Source organism: Erinaceus europaeus, chromosome 13, assembly GCF_950295315.1.
Source record: "Erinaceus europaeus chromosome 13, mEriEur2.1, whole genome shotgun sequence".
Classification (NCBI taxonomy): Eukaryota; Metazoa; Chordata; class Mammalia; order Eulipotyphla; family Erinaceidae; genus Erinaceus; species Erinaceus europaeus.
Window position 1 is genome coordinate 64333046 of NC_080174.1, and position 15648 is coordinate 64348693.

The 15648-nt window shown below is 41.8% G+C and overlaps 1 protein-coding gene across 5 annotated transcripts in view; it reads left to right on the plus strand.

Annotated features, from left to right (window-relative positions):
* Positions 1 to 13065, plus strand: part of ZMYND12 (zinc finger MYND-type containing 12) — a 35977-nt gene extending 22912 nt beyond the window's left edge. For 3 of the 5 annotated variants that reach the window (XM_016189579.2, XM_060206098.1, XM_016189580.2), the window contains 4 exons: positions 4058 to 4180; positions 6068 to 6179; positions 8439 to 8584; positions 12719 to 13065. In XM_016189579.2, coding sequence (XP_016045065.1) covers positions 4058 to 4180; positions 6068 to 6179; positions 8439 to 8584; positions 12719 to 12847 — 510 coding nt within the window. In that variant the 3' untranslated portion in view covers positions 12848 to 13065. Of the gene's footprint in view, positions 1 to 4057; positions 4181 to 6067; positions 6180 to 7789; positions 8286 to 8438; positions 8585 to 12718 lie in introns of those variants that run through there. The other 2 variants (XR_009553854.1, XM_060206097.1) reach the window with 2 other exon arrangements.
* The last annotated feature ends 2583 nt before the right edge of the window (positions 13066 to 15648 follow it).

Genomic DNA, 15648 nt, shown 5'->3' on the forward strand with positions numbered 1-15648 from the left:
GATGAAGAGGGTGATGACTGAACTGTTCTCCCAAAATTTATGAGTTTTATATTAAGATTTCAGTGCTGGGTAATACTGTCAAGGATAAGTATTCCTGAGCCTAAAATCTGGATGAAGTTAAGGCCAGACTACAATCCTCACACAAATTAGTTTTATCCCCACCTCTCTACCAAACAGCTGTGGCGCTGGTTGCCTTCCACTTCACAGTGTCCATTCACCAAAAACATTCCTGTGCTGGTTATTCTTCTTTTTCCCCAATTTATTCTTTTTTTTTTTTTTTTTAAAGATTTTTTGTATTTGTGATTAATAGTAGGCTACAAGATTGTAAGGTTACAGTGTATAGTTCCACTCCACACCCACTACTAGAGTTCTGTATACCCACCCTCCCACCTTGCAAAGATAACCATCATGATTCTCACAAGTCTTAGAAACCGTTTGTTTGCCCTTCTTCTGTTCTACGAGGCTGACCTCTATGGACTGCACAACATGAACGCCATCCCTCTGTGTAGTTGGGTTTGAAGAATGTGAGGCTTGGCAAAAGAATAGAGGTTGGGATGAGAGAGGACCCATGTTTTTTTTTTTTTTTTTTTTTTTTTTTTTTTTTTATCTGTGGCTTTTCTGCCCCTTTCCACTTTGGCTCTCATGTGGCATTCTTTAAGAGCTCTAGTTCTGGTGTGGCTCTGATCATCCTTTTTCAGGAGTCTGTATGGTAATATTTTCTGGCTATTGATAGTCCCTAAAAGCCACCTAGTCCTCACCTGTTGTAGGAAGCTTCACTAGTGTTTAAGCAGTGTTGCAGGTGTCTCTTTTTCTCTCCCTATCTCCTCCTCCTCTCTCCATTTCTCTATATATCAAAAAGAAAGAAGGAAAGAAGGGGGGGTGACTACCAGGAGCTCCGGATTTGTTGTGCAGACACTGAGTTCTAATGGTAACCCTGATTGGGAGACAAAAGAATTAGAACAGGATTAATCTCCTAGCCTAGTTTTTATTTTTATTTTTTTAAGTTTTTAAACAAAATAAAACTGGGGGCCAGGCAATGGTACACCTGGTTAAGTGTACACATTACTGTGCACAAGACTCCGGTTCAAGACCCCAGTTTCCAACTGCAGGGAAGAAGCTTCGTGACTGGTGAAACAGGGTTTCAGGTATCTCTCTGTCTCTTTCCCTCTCTGCCTTCCCCCTCTCATTTTCTGTCTCTATCCAATAACAAATAAGAATATATAGTGGTCCAGGAGGTGGCACAGTGGATAAAGCATTGGACTCTCAAGCATGAGGACCTGAGTTCAATCCCTGGCAGCACATGTACCAGAGTGATGTCTGGCTCTTTCTCTCTCCTCCTATGTTTCTCATTAATAAATAAATAAAATATTTTTTAAAAAGTATATATATAAAAAACCCTAACTGGTATATACCATAAATTCATCAATTTAAAAGCATACCCAAAAAATTCAGTGATTTTTGTGAACTTACAAAGTAGTGTAGCCATCAGCACAATCCAGTTTTAGAGCATTTCTGTCACCCAAAGAGATTTCTTATATCCATTTATAGCCTTTTCTTCTTCTTTTTTAAAATATTTACTTATTCCCTTTTATTGTCCTTGTTGTTTTATTGTTGTAGTTATTCTTCTTCTTCTAGCGTTTGCCCTTCTTCCGTAGCCAGTCAACAGCGTCAGGTTGAGCCTGATGTAAAGTTTCGAGACCTCCTTTGAATCTGGAGAGGTGGCAGTCGTTGACTATGTGGGTCATAGTCTGTCTGTAGCCGCAGGGGCAGTTCGGGTCGTCTCTGGCTCCCCAGCGATGGAACATAGCGGCGCACCGGCCATGGCCTGTTCGATAGCGATTGAGGAGGGCCCAATCATAACGTGCTAGGTCAAAGCCGGGTTGACGCTTGCAGGGGTCTGTGATGAGATGTTTGTTCTTTACCTCAGCTGACTGCCAACTCTGTTTCCAAGAGACTGGAACAGAGAAGTTCAGTGTAGGCATAGGGGACCAGATTGGGTGATGAGACGTCAAGCGTTGGACAGGGTGGGCGAAGATATCCGCGTATATTGGCAGATCCGGTCGAGCGTAGACGTGGGAAATGAACTTAGATGATGCCGCATCCCGAGGAATATCTGGCGGGGCGATGTTGCTAAGAACTGGCAGCCATGGAACTGGGGTGGAACGGATGGTTCCAGAAATTATCCTCATGGAGGAATATAATTTGGAGTCGACCAAGTGGACATGGGGGCTACGGAACCATACTGGGGCACAGTATTCTGCAGTGGAATAGCATAATGCCAGAGATGATGATCGTAGTGTGGAAGCGCTCGCGCCCCATGAGGAGCTGGCCAGTCTTGCAATGATGTTATTCCTCGCGCCCACCTTTGCTGCAGTTTTTATGAGATGTCTGTGAAATGACAGAGTGCGATCGAGAGTAACGCCAAGATAGACTGGCTGGGCTTCATGCCGTATTCTCGTATCGCCAAGCTGCACATTAAGCTCACGCGAGGCCGAGGCATGGTGTAGATGGAAAACAGATGATACCATTTTTGCAGTGCTAGGGATTAGTCGCCATTTTTTACAGTAATCAGATATCAGAGACATGTCTTTCGTGAGTGTTTCCTCAAGGATGTTGAACTTTGATGCCTGAGTTGCACAGCAGATGTCATCGGTGTAGATGAACTTCCTTGAAGAAGTTTCTGGGAGGTCATTGATGTAAATATTAAATAGCGTAGGAGCCAGAACAGAGCCCTGGGGGAGGCCACTTGAGACAAGTCTCCATCTGCTAGACTTGTCACCCAGATGCACCCGGAATCTTCTGTTTTGGAGAAGAAACGATATAGTGTTGGCCACCCATGGAGGCAGGCATCTTGAGATCTTGACTAGGAGACCACGGTGCCAGACCGTGTCATAGGCTGTAGTTATTATTGCTGTTATTGATGTCATCGTTGTTGACTAGGACAAAGAGAAATGGAGAGAGGAGGGGAAGACAGAGAGGGGGAGAGAAAGACAGACACCTGCAGACCTGCTTCACCGCTTGTGAAGAGACTCCCCTTCAGGTGGGGAGCTGAGGGCTCCAACGAGGATCCTTAACGCTGTTTTTTATTCCATGTCTTGAGAAAGGTAGAGACAGAGACAGGATCCTTAACGCTGCACTTTGCGCCACTTGCGCTTAACCTGCTGCGCTACCGCCTGACTCCCAGCCTTTTCTTCTAACAGCTCCAGGTATCTGCTTTTTATCTCTATAAGTTTTCTGGACATTCCATATAAACAGAACTGTAAGTTTTTTGTTTGTTTAGAAGTCTTTTTTTTACTTGTTTCTTTCTCTTATTTTGAGATTCAGCTATGTTGTAGTATCCCATAATCTTGATAGTACAGTTTATTTAGCCATTCACCATTTATGGACCTTTGAATTTTTTCCACATTGTATCTGTGATGAATAATACATATGCATATTTGTTTACAGGTCTTTGTGTGGATATGTGTTTTATTTCTTGGTTTCTACTTATGACTGTTGATAGAAATTATGTTTAACTCTCTGAGAACTACTTTTTTTTTTACAGAGGTCACACCATATTCCATCAGCAATTTATGAGCTTTTCATTTTCTCTACATTTTCACTAATGCTTCTTCTGCTTTTTTTTTTTTTAGTATAGCCATTGCTGTGTGTGTGTGTGTGTGTGTGTGTGTGTGTATGTGTGTGAAATTGTTATGTCAGTATAAGAACTATTTATTGTGCATTTCCCTAATGACTAATACTGCTGAGCATCATTTCATACATTTATTGGTCACTGATACATATTTTTGTGAAATAATAAATTACTATAAAAGCTATTTATAGATTCTGTACTCAAGTCCTTTTTTAGATATAGAATTTAAAAAGAGAACTCAGATGGGGCTGGAGGTGATGTACCTGGTTAAATGTGCACAGTGTGTGTGTGTGTGGGGGGCTGCTGTCTGTCTCTTTCCCTCTCTATCTGCCCCTCACCTCTTAATTTCTCTCTGTCTCTATCCAATTATAAATATTAAAAAAAATTTTTAAAGGAAAACTCAGTACCTTCTCCTTCCTACTTTAGATTTATTTTGCCAGTTGTGCCTTTGGAACCGAGGACATCAGGACCTCAGGAGGCTACTTCCATTTGGCTAATATTTTCTTTGGTCTAGGAAAGCTGGATATCGCAGACACACTCTACATCAAGGTTAGCTGGGGAATGTGGAAGCTGAATCCTGACTCTCAATTACTTTGCTTCTTTAATGTGGTGCTATAAAATGACGCCAGGAGCTTGGGTACATGCAATACCATTGAGACAACTCCCTTGACCAATTTGTTTTTTATTCCATGTCTTGAGAAAGGTAGAGACAGAGACAGGGAGAAACACTAAAGAACTGCTCTACCATCCATGATGATTCACGTGGAGCCATGGGTCAAATTCAGGACTTCAGGCATGGTATGGCAGGCACTTTCCCAGCTAAGCCATCTCCCATATGACCCCAAGCCCTATATCTTAAAGCTGATGTCAGACCGTTCATGAGGCACAGAAGAATGAAGTGACTTGCTCAGGGTTACATAGCTTGATGCACAATGTATTCAACTTTTTTTCTTGTTTCTTTTTTAAAAATATTTTTATTTCTTTATTATTGAATAGAAACAGAGAGAAATTGAGAGGGGAGGGGGAATAGAGAGGGAGAGAAACAGAAGCTCCTGCAGCCCTGCTTCACCACTTGTGAAACTTTCCCCTTATAGGTGGGGACCAGGGATTTGAACTTGCATCTTTGCATACTGTAATGTGTGAGCTTAACCAGGTGTGCTACTGCCTGGCCCCTTTCTTCTTGTTTATCCACTACCAAACTAGATTAGTCCTTAAATCCAGAAAATGATTGGCAAATAATGAATAATAAGTCAACAAGAACCAAATTCCTGCAAACAAATGGTCACAACCAAAAGAACAAGTAAATGTTGGTATATTGAGGTGTGTTAAGCGCCATGGGCACTTAACCCGCTGCACTACCACCCATCCCCCTCAAATGTTTTCTTTTTTTTAAATGTTATTAGACAGAGATGAGAGAAATCAAGAAGGAAGGGGGAGATAGAGAGCTTGTGAACTCCCCCCCTTCCCAGTACAGATGGAGACCAGGGCCTTGAACTCGGGTTCTTGCAGGAAACAAAGTTTTTAAGAGAAATTTACTGTTGAAAGTTCTTATGAAAGGATTGGGGAAAATGAGACTAATGCTTCCATCTTTAAAAGTAAAACTTTAAAAAAGTTTCCAACATGTCAAAATGTCAGTTATGTGTATCAAGTGATAGCTAAGCAGTTATTTCAGTCTGTGGTCTCTATGACTATATTTTAGACTTGTTTCTAAGTGTGTGGCTGGAAGGAAATGCACTTTGAAGTCAAACCTGAACTTAGATCCTGACTGTGTGACATATGGCAGCTCTTAACAAAAGTCAAGTAGGGAGCTGGGCGGTAGTGCAGCGGGCTAAGCGCACATGGAACAAAGCCCAAGGACCAGCATCAGGATCCCGGTTCGAGCCCCCAGCTCCCCACCTGTAGGAGGTTGCTTCACGAGTGGTGAAGCAGATCTGCAGGTGTCTATCTTTCTCTCCCCCTCTCTGTCTTCCCTTCCTCTCTCCATTTCTCTCTGTCCTATCCAACAGCAATGACAACAATAAAAATAACAGCAGCAACAATAAACAAGGGCAACTAAAGGAAAAAAATAGCCTTCAGGATCAATGGATTTGTGGTGCAGGCACCGAGCCCCAGCAATGGCCCTGGCAAAAAAAAAAAGTCAAGTGTGATCTTAAATTCTTGAGCTTCGGTTCATATGCCTATAAAATGGGAATGATGAAAGTATGACCTCAATTTGGATAGCTGTGAGAGAGTAAAGGCTTAGCTGTATGTATTCAACAACTAGTAGCTGTCGTTATTGGACCCCGGCAGGGCTGTTAACCATTGCCTTCCAGCACAATGAGACAGGAAGTCCATTAACTATCAGGAAACTTGGCCAGAGATGTCACCCTCCCAACTGACAGGTCTTATGGCTAAGTTCCAGCCCAGTTATCTCACTAGCATCTCTTTTCTCAACAGGTTACTGAGATCTGGAACAAATATTTGAATAATCACTATGAAGTCCTCCTCCAAGTTCGTACCCAACAAATAGATTTACTGGGCAAACAATTTGAGACTGACACTGGCTTGGGTAAGTGACAGTTCTCCCTAGGAAGTAGAACAGTGACTACATCTCTAACCTACTAACTTAGCCCAAGAGGACTGCATCATGAATATCAGTGTAATTGCCTCTGTTTTGCTGTTGGGTAAACCTAGCCATAGGGATCAAAGAAATCTTTAGCAGTGTTGGGAAACTACAGATTCCTAGCATCAGATGCAGCCTTTCTGTGGACTATTAAGGGCCATATTTAGAGAAGGGGAAGATTCTTGTGATTTCTGCAGAGTGTCTGTTTTGTATGTAGTATTCTTCTTGATCACATAAGTCAAGGTAGGCTTTGGGCAGTAGTAACATTATTGGTTTGTTCTAGTTGTCTTATCCTCATCCTTTACTAGAGAGTGAGCTTCTTTTTATTTTAATTTATTATCTTTATTTATTATTGGATAGAGACAGTCATAAATCGAGAGGAAGGGGAAGATAGAGAGGGAGAGAGACAGAGAGACACCTGCAGCCCTGCTTCACCACTCATGAAGCTTCCCCCTGCAGGTGGGGACTGAGGGCTCGAACCTGCATCCTTGTGCATTGTAGCACATGTTTTTAACCAGGTGTGCCACCACCCAGTCCTGAGAGTGATCGTCTTAATGGTAGAGTTGCTTCTGGTAACATGGTGTGCCACTACCCAGCCCCCAAAATGTTTTGTTTTTGCCTCCAGGGTTATCTCTGGGACTCGCTGCCTGCACCATGAATCCACTTCTCTTGAGGCCATTTTTTTCCATTGTTGCCTTTGTTGTTGTTATTGTTATTGTTGGATAGGACAGAGAAAAATCTAGAGAGGAGGGAAAGACAGTCAGGGGGAGAGAAAGACACCTGTAGACCCGCTTTACTGCTTGCGAAGCAACCCCCCCCCCCCCGCCACAGGTGGGGAGCTGAGGGCTCTAACCAGGATCCCTAATGCCTGTCCTCACACTTCGAGCCATGTGTGCTTAACCCACTGCACTGCTGCACCACTGCCCACTCCCCTCAAATGTTATTTTAATGTTATTAGAGAAGAGAGAAATCAAGAAGAAAGGGGGAGAAAGAGAACTTGTGAAACCCCCCCCCACCCCTGTAGGTGAAGACCAAGGTCTTGAACCCGAGTCTTTGCACACTAATGTGTATGCTTAGCCAGGTGCTTCACCACCCAGCTACAGTTGCTTCTGAGTCCACTCCATCCCCAGGCTCATCAAAGGGCTGAGGGGGGAGTAACACATTGAATCATTCTCTCCAAGAAAATTAAAGGTTATAGAGGATCTCTCTTCTGCTCAAAAGAAGCATATGGCATAATTAGAGAGAGAGAACATATGTAAAATAACAAAAAAATTTCTACAAGTACAAATTAACTGTATTTTAAGATTAGTCCCAGAATGAAAAGGTGAAGACATATGGATGGTGCTGAAGAGGAAGGATTTCTTGAAGGAGAGACTTTAAGCTAATATGTAAAAGATTAATAACTTTACTGAGTTTTCTCTCACTATAAAAGTGGCTCATGTTAAAAAAGAAAACTCAGAAATTGAGATATTCAAAGATGCCTTTTCAGTCTTTTTCTCTAGGCTTAGTTCTTATAAAGCACCTTTAAACTACTGGTCTATGATTCTTCACAACAGGTCAATACATAGTAACTAAAGCAGAGTTCAAAAGCTGCTGCAGTAATATAGTAAACAAACTCACATGGACAGAGGAGACCAAGAAGATGACTGCTGAAGCTTCTTTGAATTTGGAGAAGAATGGAACAAAAATCCCTTGCTCCCACCTCTTGTTATAGAATGAAAACTGAGTTGAATCAATGAATCAAGGAACCCTGCGGTGACATACTCCTTGTATTGGGGGCCAAAGAGATCAAGAGTTCAATACTCAGAAAGAGAAAGCTTAGCAATGTTGGGAAACATGGGGACAAGCACTTTGGTTTTTTTTTTTTTTAAGGTTTTTCTGGTAATGTCATGCTAGGCAAGACTGGAGAAGTGCTTGAAACTGCTTGGTTTCCTCTCTACCTGCAGAGCAGTCCTCTGCTGAAGAACTGTGATTTGTACAGTTTCCATCACTGTCCCTGTGAAGCTTTCAGAAAGCTGAGTACCCTAGAAGCTCCTGTGCTTAGCAGTGAGGGTAGGCTTAGTGACTCCCAGAGCTCTATTTTTCTTTTCTTTTCTTCCTTCCTTTCTTTCTTTCTTTCTTTCTTTCTTTCTTTCTTTCTTTCTTTCTTTCTTTCTTTCTTCCTTTCTTTCTTTCTTTCTTTTTTACCTCCCTTTTCCATTGCAGATGAAGCCCAGGAAGCAGAAGCCATTAGGACGCTAACCTCAATCTTGGACATTCGAGAGTCTACATCTGACAAAACCCCAAGAAAAACTGTCTTTGTCCTGAAAACCTTGGCCTTATTTTACTTCCTGACAATGAATTCTACAAAGGCAAGTTTCCCTTGAAAAATAGGGTGTCTAGGGCAGGGGTAGATAGCATAATGGTTATGCAAACAGACTCTCATGCCTGAGGCTCTAAAGTCCCAGGTTCAATCCCCTGCACCACCATAAGCCAAAGCTGAGCAGTGCTCTGGTAAAAAAAAAAAAAGAAAAAAGAAAAAAGAAAAAAGAAAAATACAGTGTCTAAAATGAATGGGGTCTGGCCGGTGGCACACCTGGTTGAGCACATACATTATCATGCTCAAGAACTGGGGCTCAAGCGCCCTGTCCCGACCGGCAGGGGGATGTTTCACAAGTGGTGAAGCAGGTCTGTAGGTGCCTATCTTTCCTCTCTTTGTGTACCACTCCCCTTTAAATTTTCTCTCTGTCCTGTCCAATTAGAGAGAAAGGAAGGAAGAATGGCTGCTGGGAGCAATGAATTGGTAGTGCTGGCTCTGAGCCCCAGCAATAACCCTGGTGGCAATAAAATGAATAAATAAGTAAGTAATAGCTAAATAAAATAAAATGAAGTAATTGGCTGGAAAGATAGCATAATGGTTATGTAAAAGGCTTACATGCCTGAGGCTCTGAGAGCCCAGGTTCAATCCTCAGAACTACCATACACCAGAACTGAGTAGTACTCTGGTCTATCATTTATTTCTCTATCTCCCTTAAAAAAAAAAAAAAGACTATTGGGAGTCAGGAAGTAGTGCAGCAGGTTAAGCACACATGGCACAAAGCGCAAGGACCAGCGTAAGGATCCCGGTTCGAGCCCCTGGCTCCCCACCTGCGGGGGAGTCGCTTCACAGGTGGTGAAGCAGGTCTGCAGGTGTCTACCTTTCTCTTCCCCTCTGTCTTCCCCTCCTCTCTCCATTTCTCTCTGTCCTATCTAATAATGACAACAACAACAATAACTAAAACAACAATGAAAAACAACAAGGGCAACAAAAGGGAAAATAAATATAAAAAAACTATTAAAAGAATATTATTTATTTATTATTGCATAGAAACAGAGAGGAATTGAGAGGGGAGAGGGGAAACAGAGAGGAAGAGAGACAGACACCTGCAGCCCTGCTCTACCACTCATGAAGCTTTCCCCTTGCAGGTAGGGACCAGGGACTTGAACCTGCAACCTTGCCCACTGCAATGTGTGCACTTAACCAGGTGTGCCACCACCTGGACCCTCTATCTCTCTATCCCTCTCATTAAACTAAATCACACAAAAACAAAATGAGGTAAAGATTCTGTGATTGAATTCAGTTGTCTTTGTCCATTTGGACTAGTGGTTTGTTTTTTTTTCCCCCCTCAGAATAAGCTTTGCTTCCAACAAGTTCAGGCATACTCATGATACTTTTCATTTGTTTGGGCTGCATAATGAAAACTGGACAGTCTTCTTCTCTCAGAGAATCCTTCCCAGAGTTGCATAGATAAATGAATGCTGGGGCAGTACTGGGAGAGTTCTGGTCTGGATAGTCCTTTGAAGGAATGGAGTAGAAGTTCTAATACACTCATTCAGTGAGTTTCCTATTTCTGGAGGAATCCAGGGAGAAAATGGGCTACCATAAAATAATTAAATTAGATAATTTAAATTGAGTGGTTATTGTATTCAAATCACTAGCCTAAACACTGTAAGTAAATCATCATATTTTATTCTTATTTTTAAAAATATTTTATTTATTTATGAGAGGGATAGGAGGAGAGAAAAAGAACCAGACACCACTCTGGCACATGTGCTGCTAGGAATCGAACTCAGGACCTCATACTTGAAAGTCCAATACTTTATCAAATGTGCCACCTCCTGGACCACTAATATTTTACTCTTATACCAACCTTATGGTGTAGGTATTTTATAATTTTCACTTTCCAGATAAGACGCTTGAGGCAAAGAAAGGGTTCATTCTTCACACCTATATATGTGTGAATATACTACTCACCACATATACTACCAAAGTTCTAGTGTCATTACACCAAAGAAGTCATTCTAGCTATCCAACATTCCCCACTCCCCATTCTTTCCAATAACCACTATAGTTTTCCAAAGTCAGAATCAGTTTATTATTATTTTTACAAATTTGTTTTATTCATATTCTACTTGAGTGAAATCATTAGTTTTTCACTTTTTTCTCTCTCCATATATATTTATATATTATTTAAAAAACATTTAAAAATATTTATTTATGTATTTATTTATTTATTTTTGCCTCCAGGGTTATTGCTGGGGGTTGGTGCCTGCACTACAAATCTACTGCTTCTGGCAGCCATTTTTCCATTTTTGTTGTTGTTGGATAGGACAGAGAAATCGAGAGAGGAGGGGGAGACAGAGAGGGAGAGAGAAAGGTAGATACCTGCAGACTTGCTTCACTGCTTGTGAAGCAACCCCCCTGCAGTTGGGGAGCCGGGGGCTTGAACTGGGATCCTTGTTGGGTCCTTGCACAGGTCCTTATACTTCATACTATGTGTGTTTAACCTGGCGTGCTTCCGCCTGACCCCCAAGATTTTATTTTTTTAATGAAAGGGATAGGAAGAGAGAGAGAAAAAAAGAGAAACATAACATTACTCTGATGATACATGTGCTGCAGGTGGTGAATTTAGAACCTTATGCTTGAGAGCCCAACACTTTATCCACTGTGTTACTTCCTAGACAACTACCACCACACACACACACACACACACACACACACACACACACACACACACACACACACACACAGACTTCCAGGGTAATTGCTGGGTCTCAGTGCCAGCACTACGAATCCACTGCTCTTGGCGGCCATTTTTTCCATTTTATTGGGTAGGACAGAGAGAAATTAAGAGAGGAGGGGAAGCATAGAGGGAGAGAGAAAGACAGATACCTGCAGACCTGCTTTACTGCTCATGAAACATCCTCCTACAGGTGAGGACAGGGGTCTTGAGCCCCCGTCCATGAGCATGATAATGTGTGCATTCAACTGGGTGCAGTACTGCCCAGCCCCCTTTATTCATTTTTTATATGCAATTATTTTTATTTAAAAATTTTATTGCTTTTATTTATTGGATAGAGACAGCCAGAAATTGAGAAGGAAGGGGATGGGAGAGAAGGGAGAGAGAAAGAGAGACACCTGCCACACTGCTTTACCACTCACAAAGCTTTCCTCCTAAAGGTGGAAATAAAATTACTTTTATTACCTATATTTTTTGTTTTATTTTTATTTTAAAAATATTTTATTTAAAAATATTTTATTTTATTTATTGGATAGAGACAGCCAGAAATTGAGAGGAAGGAGGAGACAAGAGAGGGAGAGAGACTAGGAGATACCTGCAGCACTGCTTCAACACTTGTGAAGTTTTCCTCCTGCAGGTGGGGACCAGGAGCTTGAACTTGGGTCCTTGCACATTGTAATATGTGTGCTTAACTAGGTAGGTGTGCCAACACCCAGTCCCTATATTTATTTTTTTAATGAGAGAGATACAGAAAGATACATATAGAGGGACCAGAGCACTGCTCAGCTCTGGCTTATGGTGGTGCTGAGAATTGAACTGGGGACCTCAGAACCTAAAGCATGAAAATCTTTTGCACATAACCATAATGCTGTATCTCCAGTCCTCCTACTACAGTTTAAGTCCCAATGGGTCAAGAATTTATGTCTGTAGTCACAATAGCCACTCAGTAAATATTTGTTAATACAAAGGAAGGAAGCAGAGAAGGAAAGGAATGAGGGAGGAAAAAAAGGAGAGAATATGAAAGATAGGGGTTTCCCCTAAATATCCTATGGAGTCTATTTCCAAACCAAAACTCTTAGTCCCAAGACCTACAGAATGGAAATTTGCTACCAGTCACCTCAGTGCCTCTCAATGCTGTTCCAAGATCCTTAAGATCCTACAAGAGGACCTTATTTTGCTAAGGAGATGTACTTATCCATAGTTTATAGTCAATTTGTCAAGTGAAATGGGGTTTACTGGTACCTCCTGCCCCATCTGTCATCTATGTGTGGCTAGCTGTAAGGGCCTATCTATGTTCATATTAGCAACAAGAGCTCAGTGACTGATGCAAGAAGCTGATGGGGCCTTTCCTTTGTCATGTTTCTGGGGTTGATCACAGATGGAGCTTCCCAATGTTATTGAGCTTTTCTGTGACAGCTTTCTTTTGTCACTGCAATTCTGTTTCAGGCACAAGAATACGCCTTGAGAGCCTTCAATTTAGCTAAACAGCGACACCTCAGCCTTCAAGAACAAACTACCACTGAAGAGTTACTAAGTCTTGTCTCAGGTGGAAAAGCTCATCCCACTACTCAGTGACTCATGTGCTCCTCATCAGGGGCTTTTCAAGAGGTGACTGAACACCTAACAGGTTCCACCTTGTACAACTGCTTATCTGTGCTAGGACTTGCTGAAGTTCTTACCCTGCCTGCTACCTTGGGACTGCACACATAGTTGTGGCTTTATCCTTACATAGCACATGTGAGGGACTATAGAGATTTAGGCATAGAAATCAGTAAAACTGCTGTTTATTATGACCTTTTCACTTCTTTTATCATGACTTTGTACAACCTCGCATATGTCCTGACGGTTTAATAATACAGTATTGGTAGCTAAACTGCAAGTAGTCTATCATATTTCTCAGATGTCTCCCAGTGACACATTTTTGTAGATCTTCCCCCAAAAGGGGGTAGGGAATAGAGCGATAATTGAGCAAAGTTTTTCTCTTCAACTGGATTAAATTAAGCAGAGGTAGACTGTGGTTAGTGTCCATTATATTTCCTAGAGCAATCACTAAGCTGAAAATTGTTTTAAATCAATGATTGTATTTAAAATGGTTCTATGGGTAAGGGACATAAATATAGGTTATCCTAAAAAGACTCTCAAGGTTCCCATGTTCAACTCCCCCTACCACTGTAAACCAGAACTGAGTAGTGCTATGGTTAAAAAATAAAAGAAAGGGAGGAAGGGAGAAAGAGGGTTATGATGATCTTACTTATAGGTAGAACTTAAGAACAAAGAACAATTTTACTGTTGATTGTAAATCATTAGTCCTGCCCCCCCCAAAAAAAAGTAAGGGAAAACATGAGGTGAAACTTGGACTGGGTATGGCATGTTGCACCAAAGCAAAGGACTCTGGAGGAGGGAAGGGCCATTGGAGTCCTGCTGTATCTCCTACACACCAATCAAGAAGAAATGAGAGATTGTGCCTATGTGTTCAAGACTATGATGTAGTGGTCTGGGAGGATAAAGCATCGGACTCTCATGCAAGAGGTCCTGAGTGCAATCCCCGGCAGCAAATGTACCAGAGTGATGTCTGGCTTTTTCTCTCTCCTCCTTCTAGACAAGTTTTTTTGAAAAAAAGACTATGATGTAAACCCCCAATAAAATTAAAAAGAAAAAACTTGTCTAGAAAATACCCACTTAATGTTAAAGGAGGTAGCAAACAAGAAACAGCGGTGAAAAACAGGAGACATATAGAAAATAGGAAAATGAGGAGTCGGGCGGTAGTGCAGCGGGTTAAGTGCAGGTGGCACAAAGCGCAAGGTCCGGCGTAAGGATCCTGGTTTGAGCTCCCGGCTCCCCACCTATAGGGGACTCGCTTCACAAGTGGTGAAGCAGGTCTGCAGGTGTCTTTCTCTCCCCCTCTGTCTTCCCTTCCTCTTTCCATTTCTGTCTGTCCTGTCCAACAACGACGACATCAATAACAACAATAACTGTAACTACAACAATAAAACAACAAGGGCAACAAAAAGGAATAAATAAATAAATATTAAAAAGAAAAACAGGAAAATGCAGACATAAATAATAGGAGAGAGAGAAAAACAGGAAAATGCAGACATAAATAATAGGCTTTTCTTAGAGAATGTATCTGGACCCTGCCAAGAGCCATGGTGTGGAGTGACTGAGATGCCACTATGAGCTGATGTTGTTTCTTAGACAATGATTAGAAACAGACATAGACCACTGATACTTTCTAAGGGAAGAAGTGCTGAAAGGCCTTCTGTGATAGAGCGGAAGAGTGCAGGTGTTCAAATTCTAGCTATCTTACATTTAGCTTTATGGCTCTGATCCTTTCATAACTTCATTTGTTATTGTTGTAGAGTGCCACAAATGTGGCCATAATTGTACCAATTCATCCCATTAGTGGCTCTTGTCATTTATAGCACATCCGTTTTTTTTTTTTTTTCTCCAGATTGGCCAACCAGCCTGCCCATTAGCACTTTACTTCCTGAACAGGGCTGCTCCTGAAGGGAGGAAATGCACGTCAAGAATGATGGAGAGTCTTGTATTTCTCACTATAAGTTAACTGATTCACTCAAACAAAAATAATAAAATAAGTCAGATGGGTCACACTCGGGTCTAGATGAAATCAAATACACAAGAACTTTTTATTCCTTACTTCTCAACATTCCTTAACTACTGTTGCTGCTCCTCTTCCTCCTCCTCTTTTCCTTCCTCTTCCTCCTCTCCTCCACCCTCCTCCTCCTCTTTTGCCTCCAGGGTTTATCACTGGGGCTCAGTGCCAGTACTATGAATCCACTGCTCCTGGCGTCCATTCCCCCCCCCCCCATTTTATTGGATAGGACAGAGAGAAATTTAGAGAGATGGGGAGATAGAGAGAGAGAGAGACACCTGCAGACCTGCCTTGCCACTTGTGAAGTGTCCCCACCCTGCAGCCCCCACCCTGTTTAAATTTATTGTTCCTGTTGTCTGATTTGCCTTTTTTTGTGTGTGTGAACCATTCTAATTATCTTCAATGCAGTGGGTGGGAGCCAGGCTCAAACCCAGGCTGTGCATATGGTAAAATAGCACACTATCCAAGTGAGTTACTTTGATGGCCCTGAATGTTTTTTATATAAGACAGTTATATAAATTTCATTCAATACACAATCACAGCAAACGCTCTCCTCCCCTTCATCTGCAAGGGTTATGTTTCAAGACTCCCAGTGGGTATCTCAAATTTTGGATATTGAAGAAAAAAAAAAAAAAGAATCTGCTAGGAGTGAAGGAATCCTGCAGGCAAACCCAGAGTCCTGACGACAGATTTCTAATGAAAGCAACTGCTGGCCTTTGCCTTCTGATCTTCAGTACTCAGTGATTTCAAAGATAGTACAAAT